The sequence below is a fragment of the Camponotus vicinus genome, unplaced genomic scaffold (genome assembly GCF_025532165.1).
Source record: "Camponotus vicinus isolate PSW18456_S1 unplaced genomic scaffold, iyCamVici1.0 SCAF_4, whole genome shotgun sequence".
Taxonomy (NCBI): Eukaryota; Metazoa; Arthropoda; class Insecta; order Hymenoptera; family Formicidae; genus Camponotus; species Camponotus vicinus.
Genome location: NW_028141976.1, coordinates 15,818,090 through 15,839,357, shown reverse-complemented (window position 1 = coordinate 15,839,357; position 21,268 = coordinate 15,818,090). Strand labels below are relative to the sequence as shown.

The following is a 21,268-nucleotide window of genomic DNA, read 5'->3' as shown; positions in this document are numbered from 1 at the left end:
TGTGCTATTTTTTATCACATTATATGGATATTATGTGTGTAAATACTATTTTAATATTTTAAACAGCAATTTTAGAATATTTACATTCTAGTAATTTAACAGTGACGACTTCCCTGTGATAAGCGATGCTGTATAGATACGTATTGTTAATATAATGCAAATGTATTCCACGTAGAAGGTACCGTCGACGGTCTTATCTAATAGTTATGCGCTGTCCGACTGAAGTATTCTGTTTTCCAAGACCCACATTTAACGATTCACTTTTAATTTAACGCTAAATGTAAAAGCTGATAACTCTCGCTATTTATGAGTACCGTTGGCGATAAGAATGCCATATTTTTTATGGAATAATTACAGCATGGTAATACATACACATATGTAAATTTATTTTCTAATAAAATGCTGCGATATCTAATTGTAAAGTCAAATAAAGTATAATAAATTAAAATCAAGTTGAAAAATAAATAATTATTTTTCTTTATATTTAATATGTAACACACATTACTATTTTTATGTACAACAATAAAACAAATAGAAACAAAATAAAAATAATAGTTTCTAGACTTGGATAATTATTATGAAATAAAGATATTTATTGCAAATAAAATTGATTAATTTATATTCTTTTAATTTATTTTGTTAGCCAGTTAGATGTGTTATAAATTTTGCTTACATATTCATTATTAAAATGAACTATCGAAAAATAAGAATTGATAAGACTACTAGTATTAAACATAATAAAAAGTTTTTTTTCTGTTTTCTTGTGAAGTTCTGTCTATTGCGTGCAAAAGAAATTCGAGAGAATTATTTGCAAAACAGAAAAGATTTTCCAAGTTGCTGACGTCAGAGATACTGAAATTCTATTGTGCCATGCTATACAGATGATAGTATCGATCGTTCAAAAATACCGTAATATAATCGGCAAAAATTACCTATATGTGTGAAACAAGTCATAATTTTTCGTTTAATTATTGATTTGAATTTATTGGCAAATAATGATTTTGCTTTAAAATGAGATACTTAAAAATAAAAGAATAAAAAAATAAAATAAAGAGAAATGAAATAAATTTTCGAGATTGTATATCATGGCGCTTAATATAATAGCATACGTTTTAAATTGCATCAATATTTATCTCATTGTCAGTTTTAATGTACGCTTTTATTCACTAGTTCGTTATGAAGCATATGTTACATCGCACGCGTGATTTCACTTCTTTTTCAATACGCGAACATACACGGTCCCTCTTCCTATTCAATTTTACTGCGAGAATAATGCAAAATTGTAATATGCGAAGAGGTGGACTTACATAAACATTTCCATAGCGAGAATCAAACAATGATTCAAGTGTTCTATAAATACTGCAAGATATATCGAAATAAAAATATGGAAATTTCATGCCTTCCTCTGCTTATGATTCACAGAAATTTTATAGATAATTTTACTGAATGAAAACTATGTAAAATATATAAATATGAAAATAACATATGCATGATTACTCAATTGTTCTTATATCAACAATTCGAAATATATCTTGTTTTTATCACTTTGCAAAAAGTGGATTAATCTTATGTATTTATTACTAACAAAAGTAAATTGTTATTCTAATTCATGTAGGTATTCTAATTTATTTTATACCCGCATTTGCAATAATATATATTTCTTTGTTTAGTACTAAAAGAATGATATATTTTTCTCACTTTAGACAGATAACTTTTGGCGCATTCGGTCATAATAATAATTGAAAAAAAAAATCGTCGCGTATATAATTTTAATTAGACATTCAAAAAATAAAAAATAAAGTCAAAGTATTTGCATTTTTGTTTTATACAAAAATGTATTCATCGTCGTTCAAATCAAATAGAGTGCCGTCATTTTTTGGCAGATAAATAATTTTAATGTTTATAATTTAAATAAAATAATAATTATTAAATAAATATCTTGTTTTTTTCTTCTTTTTTCTCTTCTGGTGAAAACTTTATTTCCTCGCATTGATTTCCCTGCTGTAATTATGCGGATCTGAAATGGGCATATCATGTTTTCGTTAGTGAATAATTATTTTGCTTTCGTTTAATCGGATTTACCAATAATTAGCGGCACACCGGATAACAAGCATAATGATGTATTTCAGATGGATGCCGTGTCAGCTGAAAGTTGAAACGAACTTGTGCAGTGGCGATTACGATGGTATTATTTTGGTGTCAGGAAATGCTCCTGGATCCGACGAGCCGGAACCCTTCAAAACCGTCCTTTACGCTGCTGCCCAGATCGATGCCGCACTGGGCGTGATCGGCGCGGTTTTGCCCATCAATTTGCTCGCAAAAAGGCTCATTTACAGTCCAACGGGTCCGCTTAACATGGATTATCACGATGTGCGGAGCTTCGCAGAAGCTGCCACGAAGGGAATAAAACGGTAATTCTTTTGTGTGACCCCATACGCTTTTCTTTCTCTTTATTCTTTCTTTTTAACGCGAGCAATAATAAAAGCGTCGCAGACATAGGTATGCATGTGCTTTACGTATATGTGTTATTGGCATATTCTTTCATGTTTTGAATATGGCTTCATGACATATCGAAATATATAAATAAACAATAAACAGTGAGTTTGCTGAATACGCACACAGAGAAGGAATTTAATATCGCAGCAAAATCATTACATTATTTCATATTTGAAAAGTGATTAAATTTTAAAACCGTGATTAATTATTTGATATATTACGCAAAAAAATCTTGTTATAATATAAAATAAAAATAAAAATAAAATAAAGTAAAATATAAAATAAATATTTGTACATATATTTGTAATAATATAAATTTACTGCTGCAATAAATTTAATTTAGTTTATTGCGAAGTAGTTTATTTATAATCAATCAAATGCATTTTGTTTTTGCAGCAAAAAGTTTAATTGTTTTGACTGAATAAATATCAATTCGTTATTGTGTAGCGAAATAATGTATAGATATATGGAAATATATATAATGTACAGTTTTAACAAGAATTATTTTCAAATAAAATTAATATTTTTACAAGTATTTTAATACCTGCATATAATAATTGACGATATTTGCTATGATATAAATGCCAGAAAATAAAAGAAAATTTATCGAGAGAATTCTCACAGAGATTTATTCATATATATATTTTCTTCGTAAAAAATTCTATTAAATAAAAATTGACGATAAATGCAAAATTGCATACCTGATGCATTGCGTTTTTTTTTTTACTTGTGCGAAACACTGTGTTATTATGAATAACCTAAACTTTAGAATTTGCAAGTCTCTAGCGGTTCTTGGTAACTGCCATTACCAAACTGGGAATTGTCCGTTAATTCAGCGCTTTATATGCTGTCAGCGAATTAAATCGTGGTTGCGACGCCGCTGAATAAGTCTTGGTTATCTGTCGTTTCAGGGGGAGATGGAAATATTATACAGCGGCAGACAAAGGAAATGACGGTACAAAATGACACGATACTATTAAACCAATGCCGCGCATCTACCTCTGCCGCAAAATGTCTGTTTTTTATCTCGGCGATTTCAATGAGGTCTCTATTTTTAACATACCATTTCTTTGTCAATATACATGTATTACATTTATTAATATTTATTGACGATAAACAATAACTTTTCGCGTCAAATTTTATTTTCATGATATTTCAATATTGATGATCACAACTCTCTTAAATGGAATCAATGTATTATCGCTAAAAAATATAATCACTGATAAACTCAATTATAAATATAACACTGCAAATCAATAAAATCTCATGAAAGAATTAGTTGGAGCAGTAATTGTTTTGATCAATTTATATTTTAAATCAATTTATATTTTATATTTTAAAATGCGGTTTACATTACATTATGATACTATACATAAGATAAATTTATAGCAATATCTAAATCAAAATCTAATTTAATGAGAAATGTTGATTTCTTAATGGATTTATCATATTTTTAAAATAAAAAAGGTGTAATATCTACATAATTCCGAATTTGAATATACATACTAATTATATGTATTTCATTCCAAATGCATGAAAGAGATTTCTCTCCCAAAAAATAGCAAAAGAAAGCAATCCAAAAAAAGTTTTAAAAAACCATTTTGTAAATATGTACGATTACTATTGGTTTTTCAATGAAATCTTACTGTCATAATCAGTTGAACATAAAACGAAGTGATTTTTAATGTGTATTTTTAACGAAGGCCAATAAAATGCTCACTAATTTTCGGAGAATTCTTGCGTCACTGTTTTAATCAACGAATTTTCATTTCATTTAGGTGAAAAAATTTCAATAATATATTTTTTATATCCGTAATATTTCAGATAAATATTTTTCAGCTCAGAGACATTTTGTGAAATTCTGCTGTAATTTCGCGATACGTAGATTCCAATGTTTTTCGATGTATGCTAAATTTAGACTCAGCGAGCACGTTCAGGGAAATGTTATTATACGTTATGTTACGTTCTCGATAATTTACAGAGATCTGAAAAAATTGCCCCATTATTTCCCGAATTCCCGTTTTAATTATTTATAATATCGAAGTAATTAATCAAAGGCCCTTGATTACGTGTTTACAATTTCGAACATCTTCGTACCCGCATACCGATGCACTCACGCGCGAATATTTGTTTCATTGTCGCGATATGATGGTCTTGTAGCGAACGGGCGAAACGAGCGAGTCGCGAACTGACAGTATTTTGTGTAACTCGAATAGCTGCATAGAGGAAACGCAATGATGCGCGAACGAAATTCCGCTCGAGCCATATGCCTGTTCGTTGCCTAAAATTCGATTGAAAAATAAAATTCCTGTCTGTTTGCCACAACTGTTTTTTGCACACGGGCAGTAACGTCAACGGAAGATTGGCGTGGAGAATGTTCGACTTTAGATGAGAAAAAATGGGGATTCTACCTCGTACAGCTTTGCAATGCAATTAAATTTAGTCGAAGGGTATATTAGATTCGGCGCGACTGAAAAAATAACGTTAGAAATATCTGATAACTAATAAATATTGAAAATATGTAATTAATAATGATATAATTGATAAAATTTGTATACATATATATTAGGATTAAAATTAATAAGAGAAAATATATTTACAAAAATATATTAAATGAGGATTAATTAAATATGTTGTAAGGATTCGATATATATTTTCTTTTAATATACATCTGGATGAATCTAGCGCAATACAATTCTAATAGAGGGTAAAGTAACTGTTCGATTATTTAAAAACAATTTGCTTATTTTTATAAGATTTATTTTTCTCTCTCTTTTCGTGCAGACACACTCTCTAAATTTCTTAGAGTGAAGCTTGCACTCGAAAAATTGAGTGACTCGTCAAATCACTCTAACTAGAGTGATTTGACGAGTCACTCAATTTTTCGAGTGCAAGCTTCACTCTAAGAAATTTAGAGAGCACATACACAAACTTATTAATATTCTACAGAGGAAGACGGTCCCAGTCTACGATTTGTATCGTCCATATCTTAATTACCAATGTTCTCTGCGAGCAAAATTGTTATCACGCTCCGTTACGCCCCCGAGCAATAATGCGGTATTTGTAATCCTTTTGGAATCCTGGAATAATAATGACCCACGATCCTACGCGACATTAATACCAAATCAGAAATGCTCTGTTAAATCGAGAACAGAACGAGAGATTGGAGAATCGCAATGAAACGACAGTTTCTTGAAATTCTAAAGTACGAACAACGTGCGCATTGAGAATATAACGAAGTTTAAGTACGATAAAGCGACGCTTCGGGGATAGATTAGTAGTTCGTGATGGAGAAGTGAGGGATTCTCAGTTTTGTGGCTGCGTTTGCGTTACAAGACAAAACGAAAATTGGACACGAAGAGAGCGAAAATGACCATTCGTGTCTCGGGATTCAATGAGAACCGTAGCTATCCTCGGGGAAAATCCATTTCTCTTTTTCCTTTTTGCATGGACGTATCCTCCGAGATATAGTTCCCCTATTGTAAGTTTTATGATATCAATATTATTGTGTAGATTTACGATGTCTACAGGCGATCGCTGAACATTGACGATATGTCCACATCATAATTATGATCAGATTTCTCTCGAATATGTGAATGCCTTTCAATCTCCTGTCCAAATTGCCGTCTCTAGGGTTTTTCTCGATCCTTCACTGGATTCTTAAATTATTGGCATCCTTCCGTCTATCTATTTGTCAGCAGGAGGAGCCTCTTGACTGTTTGATCCTTCCGTCGACATCCCTTCTTTTAACGAATAATAGGACTATCGAACCCATGACAAGTAGGAAAAAACGTCTTACGTCACGTTATATCTTATCCGTCTGATCTTAGGATATAATATAATAATTTTAGATTATGGAATTAAAATTTAAGATTACTGAGTGGCTTAAAATTGATAACTTTAATTGCAAATTTCATTTCTTATATAATCAAATATTTTTATTAATATAACATATCAATATGATATAGTTTATAAACTTGATTGATTTTTTTGCATTCATCAGAGCTCTACAAGCTGGTGTGAAGAGTCCTCTATTAGTGCTGTTACCGGATGACCGTTTTGAGAATGTCGAGCTGGTCACGCTTCTTGGTGCACTCGAGGCTCTCTACGTGGTAAGTTCCATATCGCGAATTATTCATCATAATACTAACATGTTGAAATAATATTTGAATTACACATTTGAAGTTCTATATCCATAAACATAATATTTTAAATTCGATAAATAAAATATAAGATCACATAATCGCGTAAATGCATGCAAAAGTTTATAATAAGGTCGATAAATTAATCGAAACTTAATCTTATTATTGAAACATTATTTCTCGTAGAAACGTATATTTATACAAAAAGGTAATTTATTTTGTTTGATTTAATTTAATTAAAAATAGTAACCACCAGATTTTTACAAAAATTGAAGAATACGGAAAAATTGTAAATCGATCGGCAAATTTCTAGTTATTATACACATATAAGTTGTTAGAGATATGAAAAAAAGAGAAAGATCACTGAAAAATCACTGGTCAAAATCGAGAGAATCGATAGCGAATGTTACTCGATTGTGCCAATATATATCCGCTTAAGGCATTTCGCAGATAGTTGGTACAGTTGTGGTTACACAAGAGCCGTTTAAACCAATCAAACAGATACAGTACAGCTTTGTGCGCACTTACGTCGACGAAATGGGAAGCCTGTAGTTGTATTTGGAAGGAATTCACCTCCGTGTTTCAGCCGAGTTTGGTGGGCTGTGGTCTGATTGGTTTCGAGGGGAAGGGGAAGAGTTGCTCACCATATTCTAACTCTAGTAAATCCATAAACCTTGTTTCTATAAACTAAATTGTTGCTGTGATCTTAATCCATAACTAATGATGAGGCTGTGCGAGCCGCGTGACGCAGTTCGACTAATCCGCGATATTTTGCAGAAATGTAAATTAATTCTACCCCATTAATATCCAATCACTCCAATAAGATTCAGTTCGCAAATGGCCGCGTCGTTACTCCGAACCTTCGCCCGGATATTCATTATTTAACCATCACGAGACACGGTTACGAGATGGGAATATACATGTATCTCGAACGATTAGCATGTATGTATATTCCACGAAAAGGATTAATACAAGTACCCGTGCATCGAATGCAATCATTACGATCGAGCGAGCGTTCGGTCTCCGGTCGATTAAGCGAGTGGAATCGCTCGGCGGATTCTCGATCGATCGAATTCGAGCTTTTTCGAGGCTCATTTTTCTCGGGCACGAATCTATGTATGTGACGGCGACATGGAGCCATCACGACAATACGCGCCAAACAACAACGGCGTCTACAGCACCGATCGAAAATAAGATTATAGACCTTCTAGCTCCTAAACGGGGCTCGTTCAACGACATCTTGAATAAACGATCGCCCGATGATAGATACGGCGAAGAGCGCGGTCAACACGGCCATCAAACAACACCTGCCACCGACAGTCACCGGGCGCAAGCTGCGCTTGATGGATAAGTGTGCGGCGTGTCTTACGGAGGATATCAGGTTGCGCAACTCGATTGCAAGCTCCATTGTTCATTAACCTCAGCGCCGCCATGGTTAATTACTGGTCGGACGATAGTATCCGTGTTATTATGCGAACTTCGAAGTCGGAAGTTATCCGGCGCGGTGCGATCGATTTGCGGATTCTATTAGTAATCGCTTTACCAGGACGAGCCGTCCGACCGACTGCCTCATTCGCATACGCGTTGACTGAGCATACTTAATTAGATGTAGCCATTGGGAGAGTCTATTGAAAGCATTGCAAATGTCAAAATTTCATGTATGACATTTCTTGACAAAGGGAAATTTATAATGTATAGAGAGAAATAATGATTAAAAATTAGAGAATTTTTATATGTATAATGGAATATTATCTTGCATATGTTATTATTGTCGTATTGTCAATTGCATTTTTTTTTATTATATAATATTATCTCAAAAAATTTTTTTGCGATAATGACAACTAAAGCAATTTTAATTATGTATTACAACGGCACTTTTATTTTACGAAATAAAATAATAGAATAATAGCGCAAGGGGATAAAGAATAGCGCATTGTGTGTGCGCGCGTATTTGATATACAAGTTTCTCTTTTACTCGAACTACTTTTTTATTGAAACTGTAATTTCCAATGGCGTGCAATATGTATAAATATTAATATAATATTGATTTATTCGGCACAAAACACAGAAACGTGTATCAGAATAAAGGCTCTGGACATTCACCCCTTCTTGTTCAAGATCAGAGACATCGAAGGGGCGGTAACTTTAAGCCGATAAAGTAAAGGAAAAGAAAGACTTTACTTGTATCTAGATTATACATTTAGACGAAACAAGGAATTGTTTCTTCTCTCTATTTTCTCTTGCATCTTACATTGTGAAAAAAGAAGTATTATATTTTAAAATTACGCCAGAAAAAGAGAGAGAGTGAGAGAGAGAGAGAGAGAGAGAGAGAGAGAGAGGAAAAATTTGAATTTATTATATGTAATCGTTTAATGATGATTATTTTTCTTATAATTAAATAATAATATTATTTATTATATAACTTACTTTCTTAAATATTTTTTAATATTATAATATTTAATATTATAAATATTATTATATATATTTACGTATAACACATATCTTTAACTTTCTATCAATTTCCTAGACAGAATTTATATACAAGACAGAATTTATATAGAAATTAAATTGAAAATATATATTATTATAGATATATTATTTTTACGCGTATTGCTATGCTTTTTAAAAAATAACGTAATCTTTTATACATGTGCACCATGTAACGTATATTTCTTAAAATTTGGCCAATTTAATTTATTGATAATTTGATATCATGGTGTCATTCAAGCTTTGAATAAAACATTCTGCATTGATATTCAAATATTAAAGTTTGATACAATATTAATTGTTTTGAGAAATAATCACAATAATGTGTCAATAGTATTATTGTGGATGACATGTATCATTAATTAATCGAAATCACTGATGAATGAGATAATCTCAATTTGCTAGTATTTTAATTTTTAATACTATATATATAGTTAATTTCTATGTTCGGCTTAAAAATCATCTCTGATGTCGAATCGATCTATATCGACACCAATATTATACATCTACTCTATAAGAAATATCTGAATCTATTTCTTCCGAGGCATTACTTAACGCGCGGTAAGACTTATTAACGTGGCGGACATTCTCGTAACTCTCGTAACGTCCGTACATAACGGGGATTCTTGTCTTCTAAGTTCAAGGACCAAAATTCTAAGTTCGGACCACCAAGAGAGGAGCAGTCGGTCGGTGGAGGAGGAGGCTTGTTTGTGGGTGATGGCGGATTGTAGTAGGGGAGAGTTAGAAGGTCGCGGCGGGGGTGAGCCGAGTACTCTGCCCTATCTCTCAAGAGTAGCAAATGCTTGGCGTTCCTGAATCCTGGCGGCCGGCGAGGCGACCTAATTAGCGAAATACTCGAGCCTTCCTTCTCCCGCCTGTCTCCATCGCCTCAACTTCCTACCGTTCTCTCAGCCCGCGGCGACGAACTCCTACGCTTCTTTCCTGATAATTCCCTCTCCTTTGTACGACCCCCTTTCCTCTCCCGCGTCGCTCGTTCCTCTCATCAAATACGAGGCATCGTTTTCCAAATATCGAAAGCATCCTTGGAATTTCTGTGTCGCGTAATCAGAACATCGCGAACGTTACGTGAATCTCTTTCTTTCTCGTTGCTCTCGTGGAGTTCGCATTTTTTTTTTTTTTTCGATTCTTTTTGCTTCCTCGCAAGCCGCACGAACGCGCGTCAAGTGACAATGCAAAATGTTGCTCGCCATAGAACGGGCCAAGCACGTGTCGCGGAGTCTTTTTATTGGAAAAAATTTGAGGAATAATCGTGTAAAAAGAACTAGCTTGCTATATTCCAAGTTTTATTACGTGAAAAAATTATGAGAATATTTCTTCTCTGGAATTTTTAAAATTACGCATGAATTATAATTTGATTATAATCGAAGCTGCGACTTTTTCATAATAATTTTAATACAAACTAAAATGGATATTTAAGAAATTTTTTAAAGAGAAAATGTCACATATTTTGAAATATTAAATTTTTCAAGCAAAGACAGCTATTTGCTTCTTTGTTGAACATATAAATCGGATAGAAAATCTTTCAGTCGGTTTATAGTAAGTCCATAAGAGCTATAAGCTTCATTATTAAAAGCGCTCATCCGATAAGAAGATTATCATACTTAACATTTCATGTGGACGAGTAAACTTCTTTTTCTTTATTGTACTCTATGGAAAGAAAATAACTAATTATGCAAATGTAACATATTTCACAGTTAAGTCGTTTTAATACAAGTTAAGAAAATGGATAAACATTTGGTAAAACATACTTGATATATATTTTATTATAAAAAGCCGCGAGCGCGAAGTTTTTGTAAACCTAGAAATCTTTTAATAATCTTAAACTAAAATTTTAATATACATGTTAAAAAAAATTTCTATTATTATTATTATTATTTTTAAAAATACAATCTTGTTACTTTGTTGTTTGCTATATCATTCTTATTCATATTCGCATTCATATTTTATTCTTATTCATATTTTTATTCATTTGTTTGTTTTCTATAATTCATAATTTTCATCTCGCAATGTGTGATATTTTCATAGCCTTTGGAGGTGCGAGAGATATGTCCGGATCGGCGTTACAAAGCGTGTCAACTCGGAGTGTGGAGTCCGATTTGTCCTAAGAAGCTTCAGGGTATCGTGAAACTCGCTTCGGCGCTCGAGAGTGGCAGATACGTCGCAAGGGACATTGGTAAGTTCTATACTGTTCTGTTCCAGCCATATATATATATATATATATATATATATATATATATATATATATATACACCCACACCCACACACACATATAATTTCACAGTACTTTATCAAGTGAGCGGAGCAGGTTTTTCTGTCGCGTAAAGGAAGAGGTGCACAGGTTTCCGTCGCGAGTTTCCGCTTCTCGTGGAAGAAAATAAGCTTGAGAGAGGAAAATCGCCTGTGGCTTTCCACTTGTCCGAGAGAGGTCTTTCGGCTCCCGATTAATCGAGCACAACCCGCTCGCTCTTCCGTGTTCCGGTGCTTTAAGTTCGGTTGAAATGGCCCCCGGGAATTATCGAGTTTAAAGTTTAAATAGCCGGCGATTTGGAGAATTTAAGTGTTCATTTTTAACATTACGACTCGCGAGCAAAGCAAGAAAATAGAAAACTCCCGCTGGGCAATTAGTAATAATTGATACTTTTTACGGTTGCCTTCACATTTCAATAATTCATTGTATTTTACGCATGGTATTTTCGCCGGAATCAAGCAATACACGGTTATCATACACAAACTTTCATACATATTCCTGTTTAGTTGTGTTGAATACAGAATACGTATATTCACTTATTCTCGCGCAGTAAAACTAGGAAAGTGAATAATACAATTTCGTAAAGTAAACTCTGATGACCTGGCCGCAGGCTCAGCCAAGTCTGAATCATTCGCATGTGCCATACACAGAATGAAGAATAAATAATACATGGAGCGTGAATTTTTCAACATTACCAGCGCGGATCGAAAAGAAATTCGCATTGTTAAGGCACATAAGTTTTTTATCGATTGTATCGCGAGATTTCTGTTAAATCTCAACAATATATTGAAATTTACTTGCAATATCATAATTGCAATATCAATAACAATGGTTTTTATGTCGGTAGCAGTATTTACTCTTTATATTTCTCCATCAAACAACGATAACAAGGGACAAATAATTAATTAACAGCCTTGTGGCTTTAGCTTGTTAAATAATAAAAATAATTATGATATGTAGTTGATGAGAAATGTTGTTTTCTGAAATTAATTGGATGGAATACATTTCTTGTAGAAAAAATAGAATTTAATGTTTCATATTTCAATTTGCGTATAAAATAAATAGATGTAAAATTTATTTCTACGAATCAATCAATAAATTAATTTATAACTTAATCAAATATAGAAAGTAATATATGAAATGATATAAAAGCTAAAGGAAAAATAATTAATTACTATAAAAATATTGCCTGATTCGTACTAAAGAATCAATTAGAAAAGTACATCATATGTTTCTCCATTTTCATCAAGTAAATTATTGGAAGTAGCGAGGTATCTAAAAATAAAAAGTGCTACAAACAGAATGTTTCTCTTCCAATTATTTTGTCAACATCAAATACTTTATTCCTATTAATATTTAGGGATTAAATCCACATTTTTATTACGTTGTATTCTATTAATATTTGTTCGTATTCTAGTAACATCCAACGGATCTCTGTTTTTATTTCACGTTAAATTAGGAGGCGCAGATCCCGAAAGAATGGCACCCTTGCGAGTGGAGGAATATCTGGCGGAGCTGTTTTGCGGAATATCATCAAATATCACGATGCAAGTGATATCCGATCAGGACACCCTGCTTCAGGAATACCCGCTGTTCGCCTGTGTAAATCGCGCCGCCTCGGTGATACCGCGTCACGCCGGTAGGATTATATTTTTGACCTACGAGCCGCCCGCCTGCGTCTTGGAGACGATCATGCTCGTGGGAAAGGGTGTCACTTACGATACCGGTGGCGCCGACATCAAGTGCCAAGGTATCATGGCAGGCATGTCGAGGGACAAATGTGGCGCAGCCGCCTGCGCTGGATTCATGCAGGTGCCGCATAATATATCGTCAAGCGTGGCGTAATACATCATGCCGGAAACGATCGCGCTTCATTTCGCCTCTATTAATTGCGCTTTAATAAATTCTCTGTCCAACTGCGCGAGTTGGAACATCCTTGAAACGATCATCGCTGTTCTAACCCTTACGGCATGATGTATGTAGAATGCACTAATAATTTGTTGCATATTCTCTCTTCCTCTCTCTTTTTCTTCCCCTTTCTACATATACAGGATGTTTCTTAATAAGTGCGAAAAATTTTAAATGATTCTTTGTCGAAAATTAAGGGGTTTTTCATATAAACATTAAAAAGTTTTAATAAAAAATTGAATAGGGGTTGCTAGTTTCATCCCCTTGTAACAATACGGGAGGCTGAAAGAATATTAATAAATAACCTTTTACTAATAGAAAATATCCACCTAATTTCACTTCTTTAACTTGTTTCAAATTTGAGAAAAAAATAAAAATCTAATTTTTACCCCCATTTGTAGAAGAGTGTAACTCCACAAGGAGGGATGTAAGAGTATATTTTTATATGAAAAACTCCCCTTAATTTTCGACAAAGAATCATCTCCTAAAATTTTTCGCACTTATTGAGAAACACCCTGTATATTTTTATACATCATTATTTTTATTCGCGATTTCATCGGTAAATTTTTTCAAAAATAATTCTAAAAATTTTTTATTTTTTTTATATCAAAATGACAAATATATGCTTGACATTCTGATATAGAAAAAAATCAAGAATTTTAAGAATCATTATTAATCATTTATGACAAATTTATCGAAACCGCGAATTAAAAAAATAATGCATAAAAATTTAATTGTGCAAATATAATTTCATACATATCGTAAAAAAAGATCATTCTTGTTGAACATTGTAGACAGTGAATTTATTGCAACCACCGACAGTCAAGGTCGTCGCCGCTTTGTGCGTGGTAAGAAATAGCGTAGGCGAGAACTGTTATGTTGCCGATGAAGTGATAACGGCAAAATCCGGTGTGAGGGTTCGCGTGGGCAACACGGACGCCGAGGGCAGAATGGCTATGGCCGATGCCCTGTATCATCTCAAAGAAATGGCCCTGTGTTCCGTGAACCCGCATCTCTTCACGATAGCCACGTTGACAGGTCACGCATTCTTATCCGCGGGCCCAGGATATTCCGTAAGTTTTTAATTTATTCTCGCTAGTTATTAACCGCACGTTTTTAATCGCATTTCAATTAATGTCGAGATAACACGCGCAACTACTTGAATTTCTATCGGTCACATGACGATATAGTCATGAAATAACAGAGAGAGAGCGAATAATCTCGTTATGCTACCATCGCGTACACGAATAACAAAACTAGCTGTTCCACGCGCGAAGTGACGGGGAATGTATACAGACAGTTACGTATTTGTTGATTCATTGAGGAGAGCTTAATTGGACAGAGTTATAAATGACTTAGATGCAGTGCGCAGTTTACTCGCGCCTAGCGTTATATCGAATTCCGGACATGATATAAAATGACGTGTGATATGAAAGCATATATGAGCTCATCATAAAAATTGCTCGTTGCGTACGCTAACCATAACATCTCTTTATTATCTCTTAAAAAACATTTCATCTATATTTTCGACATATAATTCATATATATAATATATTCATTGTTATAGATTGCGATGGATAACGCTGTGGCACGACTATCAAGTAATGCGGAGAAGCTTCAAGCTTCCGGCGAAACTATGGGCGATCCCTTTGAAATATCGCGAATACGTAGAGAGGATTTTCACTTCCATGAGGGAATCGCGGAAGGTGACGACATTCGTCAAGCGGTGAATCAACTTAGTTCCAAAGTTCCGCGAGGTCATCAAGGACCGGCCGCTTTTCTAATTAAGGCGTCTGGAATAGACAAGGTATCGCATTTTTATCACCTCTTTTTTTACTTGAGATTTTAACGTGTTGCCAAATATTATCATATTTTTCTAACAATTTATGACTTTTAGCACGGTATTGGATCGGAGAAGCCTTTAAAATATTGTCACCTGGATATAGCCGGCAGTGCCGGTGATTTACCTGAACAACCAACCGGTTCTCCGATTTTAGCACTAGCTAAAGCGTTTCTTTTTGACAAAATAGATACTGCGGACACCGAAGATTCGTGATATATTAATACCAACTGCCTTATTCGTTATGATATCTTTAAAATAATTAATATTTGAAAGCTCGCGCTAAAGAACTTTGAATATTATTCGGCAAATAACGATTAATTATTCGTAAATCCTTGACCCTCTTCCGCGTAAGCTGTACAAATTATATAAATTTATTTCAAACGTAAACGATTATATTAGAATTATTTGTACAGTGTCAAACTTATTAATAAATGTTACAGACACATATTTAGGATGGCAAAATTTTAAAAGTGACAAATTTTTATTTCTATTGATAGACAATAATATAAATAATAAATTTATTTCTCAGGAATACAGTAAAAAATTTAGTATTTAATCATTTAATAACTTGTATATTTTTGAAGTTTCTTTTTATAAAATCGCGGTATTAAATATATGTCTGTAAACGGTTCTGATTATTTGAAGATAAAAATTTCTCTCACATATCACACATCGGAAATGTTATAAAATGTTAAGTCGTTATTACGATGAGTTTACAAATATTTTAACATCTTGTGCAAAAATATTCACATTACGTTATATAACATTTATCAATCAAAAACGCTCATTAGTCACTTGATTCTTTTGAATTAAGTTCAATAAATCTTTGAAAGGCGATCGATTTAACGCAGATGCCGTAAAGAAGCATTAGTGGCAGATTAAGAAGCTTTCCCGTTACAATGACGTAATTTAAAAGATGGTTAAATTTATCCATTTTTGCTCTTCATCCGCCTTTTCCTTCCTTCTCTCTCTCTCTCTCTCTCTCTCTCTCATACAGATTTTTCTCTTCTTTCTTTATGTCTTCTTTTCTTTCTCATCCATTTCGTATCGATTCCAGCACGGAGTTTGTAGTGGTACTCCTTTAAAGTACACGCACATCGATTTATACGGGCATCTACGTCGGCCTGATGACATCTCGTACAGCGGCAATCCTGTCCTAGCCCTGTCCTATTGTTACCTGATCCAAGGAAAATGTCTGACACTACGAAACGAGTTTCCCTACGAGTACGTCCACGAGCTCAACTGTAAACCTGTCTGCACATCGCCTTCCTTGTCCTGCGAAGTTCCCTGCGAAGTTCCCTGCGATCCTTGTGGAACGTCTTGTGCGCCGATCGCCAAGTGTTCAGTCGCGAAGCCCTGTGAACTCTGTCAAGCCTGTCCATCTAATTTAGAAACCATGTATCACGGAGCAATAAGTCAATCAAATGTCCCGAAAAATTGAACCCTCGCTTGACAATATATCAAGTTATGAGATATTCGCGTGTGATATGAGAATTTACGAGCTATCACGCATGTATGACGAATCCTTTAATCTCACCATCGATTTTTTATTCACTTTTTTTGCTGAATGATGTGCTTTTGATCTGTAATGTATTTGTATGAATAAATATGTAAATCCTTTTTCATATCCTCTTTGCTATTATTTTATTCGATTGCATTACTTCCATTTTCCGGATTATTTTGTTCTCCAAAAAAATTATTTAATATAAATTTTTTTTAAATGTATTGCGATTATCGATCGAACAAAATCTGATACATCCAAGTATAATCTGCTATCTATAGCCAGTAAAATCTCTGACGTAAGAGATATCTAGCAGAGACAAGACTGAGAGGTGTCATGGCCTGCTTTTAGGTGATCCCTGAAAGTGATACTCCCTCTATGGACATTGAAAACGTGGACATGAACTACAAAGCCAATGTCCATGAATGTTCTCAGAGGGTAATATATGCACAATTTCTGATTTTGTTCCGTGCTATGTGCACGAAATGCCGGTAGCACCAGTGCTGTATAACAAGATACTTATGTATGTAAATTGATAGTAAATAAATTATTCAATCGCAAAAGATACTGTAATATTCAAAGATGAAATAAATATTTTTCTATATTCATTGTCATATTTATATCTTTTTATTTACAAAACACAAAATACCTGCTGTGGGATAAAAACAATCTTAACCGTATTTCTATAAATCTTCTTAATTAGCAGTAAACTGATCTTTGATATTTATCAATCATTTTTTAAATTATTTAAAAATTTAATTATTAATAAAATTTAATCATTAATTATTTAAAAATTTAATTATTAATGTATAGAATTTGTCAAATTAATCACTGATTCTTCTGAAGTTTTTATAATTAAGACTCGAAAAATATAGATATTGCAAAATATTTTAGTCTCTTCCTTTATATAAAATATAAAGAATTCATATGTTCCATTTTAATATAGCTAACATTATTTTTACATATTTTTATTATAATTTTCATACCAACATAATATTTTTATGCATAATATTTTTATGCTAAATACATATTACAAAATATATGACAAAATATAATACAATTTTAATATAAAATATAATTCGAACTTTAATACAAAATAATTTATTACATGGAATAATTTATCCCCTAAAAAAAAAACCTTATAAAGGTAAAAAAATACGCCAAGTACATAAAAAAAATCAAAAAATGTAAAAGAGTGATAAAAATAAAATATTAAAAACCGATATGAGATCAATACTATAAGCCAAGTACAATAAATTATGTGATATTAATTCGTAATCGATACTAAATGAGTTAAGATTACTTTAATTCCTAAAGCATTTTTTATATGATGTATATAATTTAAAAAAGTTTTACACAAATTCTAAATCGCATAAATGACCTTCAGGTCGAAGTAAGATATGAAAACTTGGCGTGCCCCGTATTTAAATCATATAGTTTAAAACAGTAAAAAGCTAGTTTTTTTATGGGCCCAATGTAAAATTTAAAATTACACGACGGACCGCGCACGCGCGTAGCTAAATTTCGAGCTTATATATATTGTCTCCTCTGTATCACCTGGAAATCATCACATAGAGATTAGGCAAAGTGAAATCTCTTTTTTTTTATGAGTTTTTTTATTTTCTCTGCAAGTAAAGTTTAATTGTTGTAAGTCGGATTGAAAAGCTTCGCAGGTCGTTTCTGGCCCACAGGCTGCCTGTTGCATATTCGTAGTCTAAAGCTTATTTTATAAAAATGTAAATTGTACTTACTAAATGAAAGGATTAACAAATATACATATATTGTATACAGGGTGTCCCTGAATGGTCTATACAAACTTTGTGAATAAGTTCCAGGGACCTAAACAAGCAGAAAATGTCCCATAAACATGGGGTCAGAAACGCTTGCTTCTGGAGTTACGACGGTTCGAAGTTTTAGTTGTTTGAAAGTATCCTGTGATTGCAAAGCTCGTTTTACGGCCTACTTTAAAAACATGAATGAATCAAATTATTTATTTGATGAACTGGCGGATATCCATCTGGTGTATGACCGTGCCGGTGGAAATGGACGGTTCGCCAGACAATGCGGCGACGTGCGCAGGCTTCCTTGGAATCTAACGGAGGCCATTTCGAGCATTTGCTATAGCAAGTGTACTGTCCTGTTATGTCCGTGGCAAAACCGAGGAAATAAATAAACACAATTTTGTAACATTTATGCGATTTGACGTGATAATTTCTCCAGCTATTGCAGGAAAACTTCGAACCGTCGTAACTCCAGAAGCAAGCGTTTCCGACCCCATGTTTATGGGACATTTTCTGCTTGTTTAGGTCCCTGGAACTTATTCGCAAAGTTTGTACAGACCATTCAGGGACACCCTGTATATGTATATTGTATAATCATATTTTTTATTTTATTCAAGATATGTAAACGACGAGCGGGAGGGAGGGCACGCCAAGTTTTCATATCTTACTTCGACCTGAAGGTCATTTATGCGATTTAGAATTTGTGTAAAACTTTTTTAAATTATATACATCATATAAAAAATGCTTTAGGAATTAAAGTAATCTTAACTCATTTAGTATCGATTACGAATTAATATCACATAATTTATTATACTTGGCTAACAGTATTGATCTCATATCAGTTTTTAAATATTTTATTTTTATTACTCTTTTAGATTTTTTGATTTTTTTGTATGTACTTGGCGTATTTTTTTACCTTTATAAGGTTCTTTTTAGGGGCTCTCACTGCTTTTTGTAAAAAATATTATTTCTACAGAAAATATATGTTAGATTTTTTAAAGATATTTTTTTATATACTTGACGTATTTTATTTTACCGTTATAAGGTTGTTTCTAGAGGGATATCACCATCTTTTTGTAAAAATTTATATTATTTCTGCAAAAAATATATACGCATTTTTAAAAATCTTTACTAAAGGTAAGTCGCATATTTTTACAAGGTTTCATTTTCTAAATATTAGAGTTCACTCCCAAGGGGTGGTTTGTGAATATTGTTATAATACGATAAATTAGTCTCCTTAGAAGTCTTATCTAACGGCACAGTTTTTATATTTTTGTGATATCGTTTTCGGCTCAACTTCCGAATAGCCCTTACCTCCGAATTTGATGAAACTTCCAGCATTTGAAGACTATAACAGAACACATTCACACCATAAAGGATTTTTTGCGGAAACGACTAGGAGCGGAGAAATTCGAAAAAGAAGACGGTAAAACTACCGTTTAGGATTCATTTCCGACTACTTTGATTTTGACATATCTTGTTAAGGTCATAACTGTGAGCAATTTTCAGAAGGTTTTAACCGTTACTTGTTGTTTGTTAAAAAGTTATTGAGAAAAAATTTTGAAAAATATAGGAGTTATTTTGATTGTTGAAAGGTATGGTAATTATTCAGTTTAGAGGCCTCACCTCAAATATCGATAAAATTAGACTCATTCGACGCGTTTTTGCACGAAATGACCGAATCTGGCAGAAAAAAGTGTCGCTCTGCTCCGCGAAGCGAAATATTCACGATTAAAGTTCACTACTATTTAGGTTAGGATATCTGTCATACCGATGGCACTAGCACTCACACACACACACACACGCACGCGCGCGCGCGCGGGGGGGGCTTAGGCCCCCCCTCCCGCACCCACCCCGTCCCCCTCGCTTCGCGTGGAAAGTTGCAAAGTGGAATCTCGCTTCGCGTGGAAAGTTGTATCCTTCTGCACTCACCCCGCCGGTAGGGCGGTAGGGTGCAACTTTCCACGCGAAGCAAGGTTCCACTTTGCAACTTTCCACGCGAAGAGAAGGAGACGGGATGGGTGCGGGAGGGGAGGGTCGAAGGCCCCCTTGCACCCCCCCCCCCCCCGTGTGTGTGTGTGTATACGTTTCTGATATTTATATATAAACTTAAGTTAAGTTGTATAAGTTAATTGAAATTTAGGTTTAAAGTTAAGATTAGGTACCCTGCCTACCGGCGGGGTGGTTGCGGGAGGGGGGCCAAAGGCCCCCCTTGCAACCCCCGCGCGCGCGCGTGTGTGTGTGTGTATACGTTTCTGATATTTATATAAGTATCTTTTGCGAAATATATGAAAACTTTCTGTTTCGAATTCCTCCGCTCCTAGTTGTTTCCGCAAAAAATCCTTTATGGTGTGAATGTGTTCTGTTATAGTCTTCAAATGCTGGAAGTTTCATCAAATTCGGAGGTAGGGGCTATTCGGAAGTCTTACCTCGTTTCGAGATAAATTAGATTTTACTCCCAAGAGGTTTTTGAAAATTGTTATGCGATAAATTAATCTCTCACACGTATACACACATATATACACATATCACACGTATGCACACACATGTACATAAATGGTTTTGTTTCTTAAAGCATTTTTGCACACTAAAGCGAATAATTATATATACGCGGTATGAACGCAGCTTGAGGGACAAAATCGCTTTGAATGTGTGCGTGCGAAGATTCGTTCATGAGTCTGAACCTTATGAATAAAAATGAAAAATGTCACAATTCTGACATGCGATTATCATTTCTCGGGATTGACTGCACCGAATTTATTCAAACTGGTCACAATCGAAAGCTTGTATTAACATTATATGAGAAAAATGCCGTTAGATTTTTAATTACGGCTTTAGTTT

The 21,268-nt window shown here is 33.7% G+C and overlaps 1 protein-coding gene across 2 annotated transcripts in view; it reads left to right on the top strand.

Moving 5' to 3' along the window:
• Nucleotides 1-16,772, top strand: part of LOC145969681 (putative aminopeptidase W07G4.4) — a 37,394-nt gene extending 20,622 nt beyond the window's left edge. The window contains exons 2-8 of one of the 2 annotated variants that reach the window (XM_083095834.1): nucleotides 2,130-2,411; nucleotides 6,500-6,608; nucleotides 11,172-11,319; nucleotides 12,854-13,206; nucleotides 14,097-14,375; nucleotides 14,870-15,109; nucleotides 16,203-16,772. In XM_083095834.1, the coding sequence (XP_082951960.1) occupies nucleotides 2,130-2,411; nucleotides 6,500-6,608; nucleotides 11,172-11,319; nucleotides 12,854-13,206; nucleotides 14,097-14,375; nucleotides 14,870-15,109; nucleotides 16,203-16,586 (1,795 nt within the window). In that variant the 3' untranslated portion in view covers nucleotides 16,587-16,772. Of the gene's footprint in view, nucleotides 1-2,129; nucleotides 2,412-6,499; nucleotides 6,609-11,171; nucleotides 11,320-12,853; nucleotides 13,207-14,096; nucleotides 14,376-14,869; nucleotides 15,110-15,199; nucleotides 15,762-16,202 lie in introns of those variants that run through there. The other variant, XM_083095835.1, reaches the window with a different exon arrangement.
• Nucleotides 16,773-21,268: the final 4,496 nt, after the last annotated feature.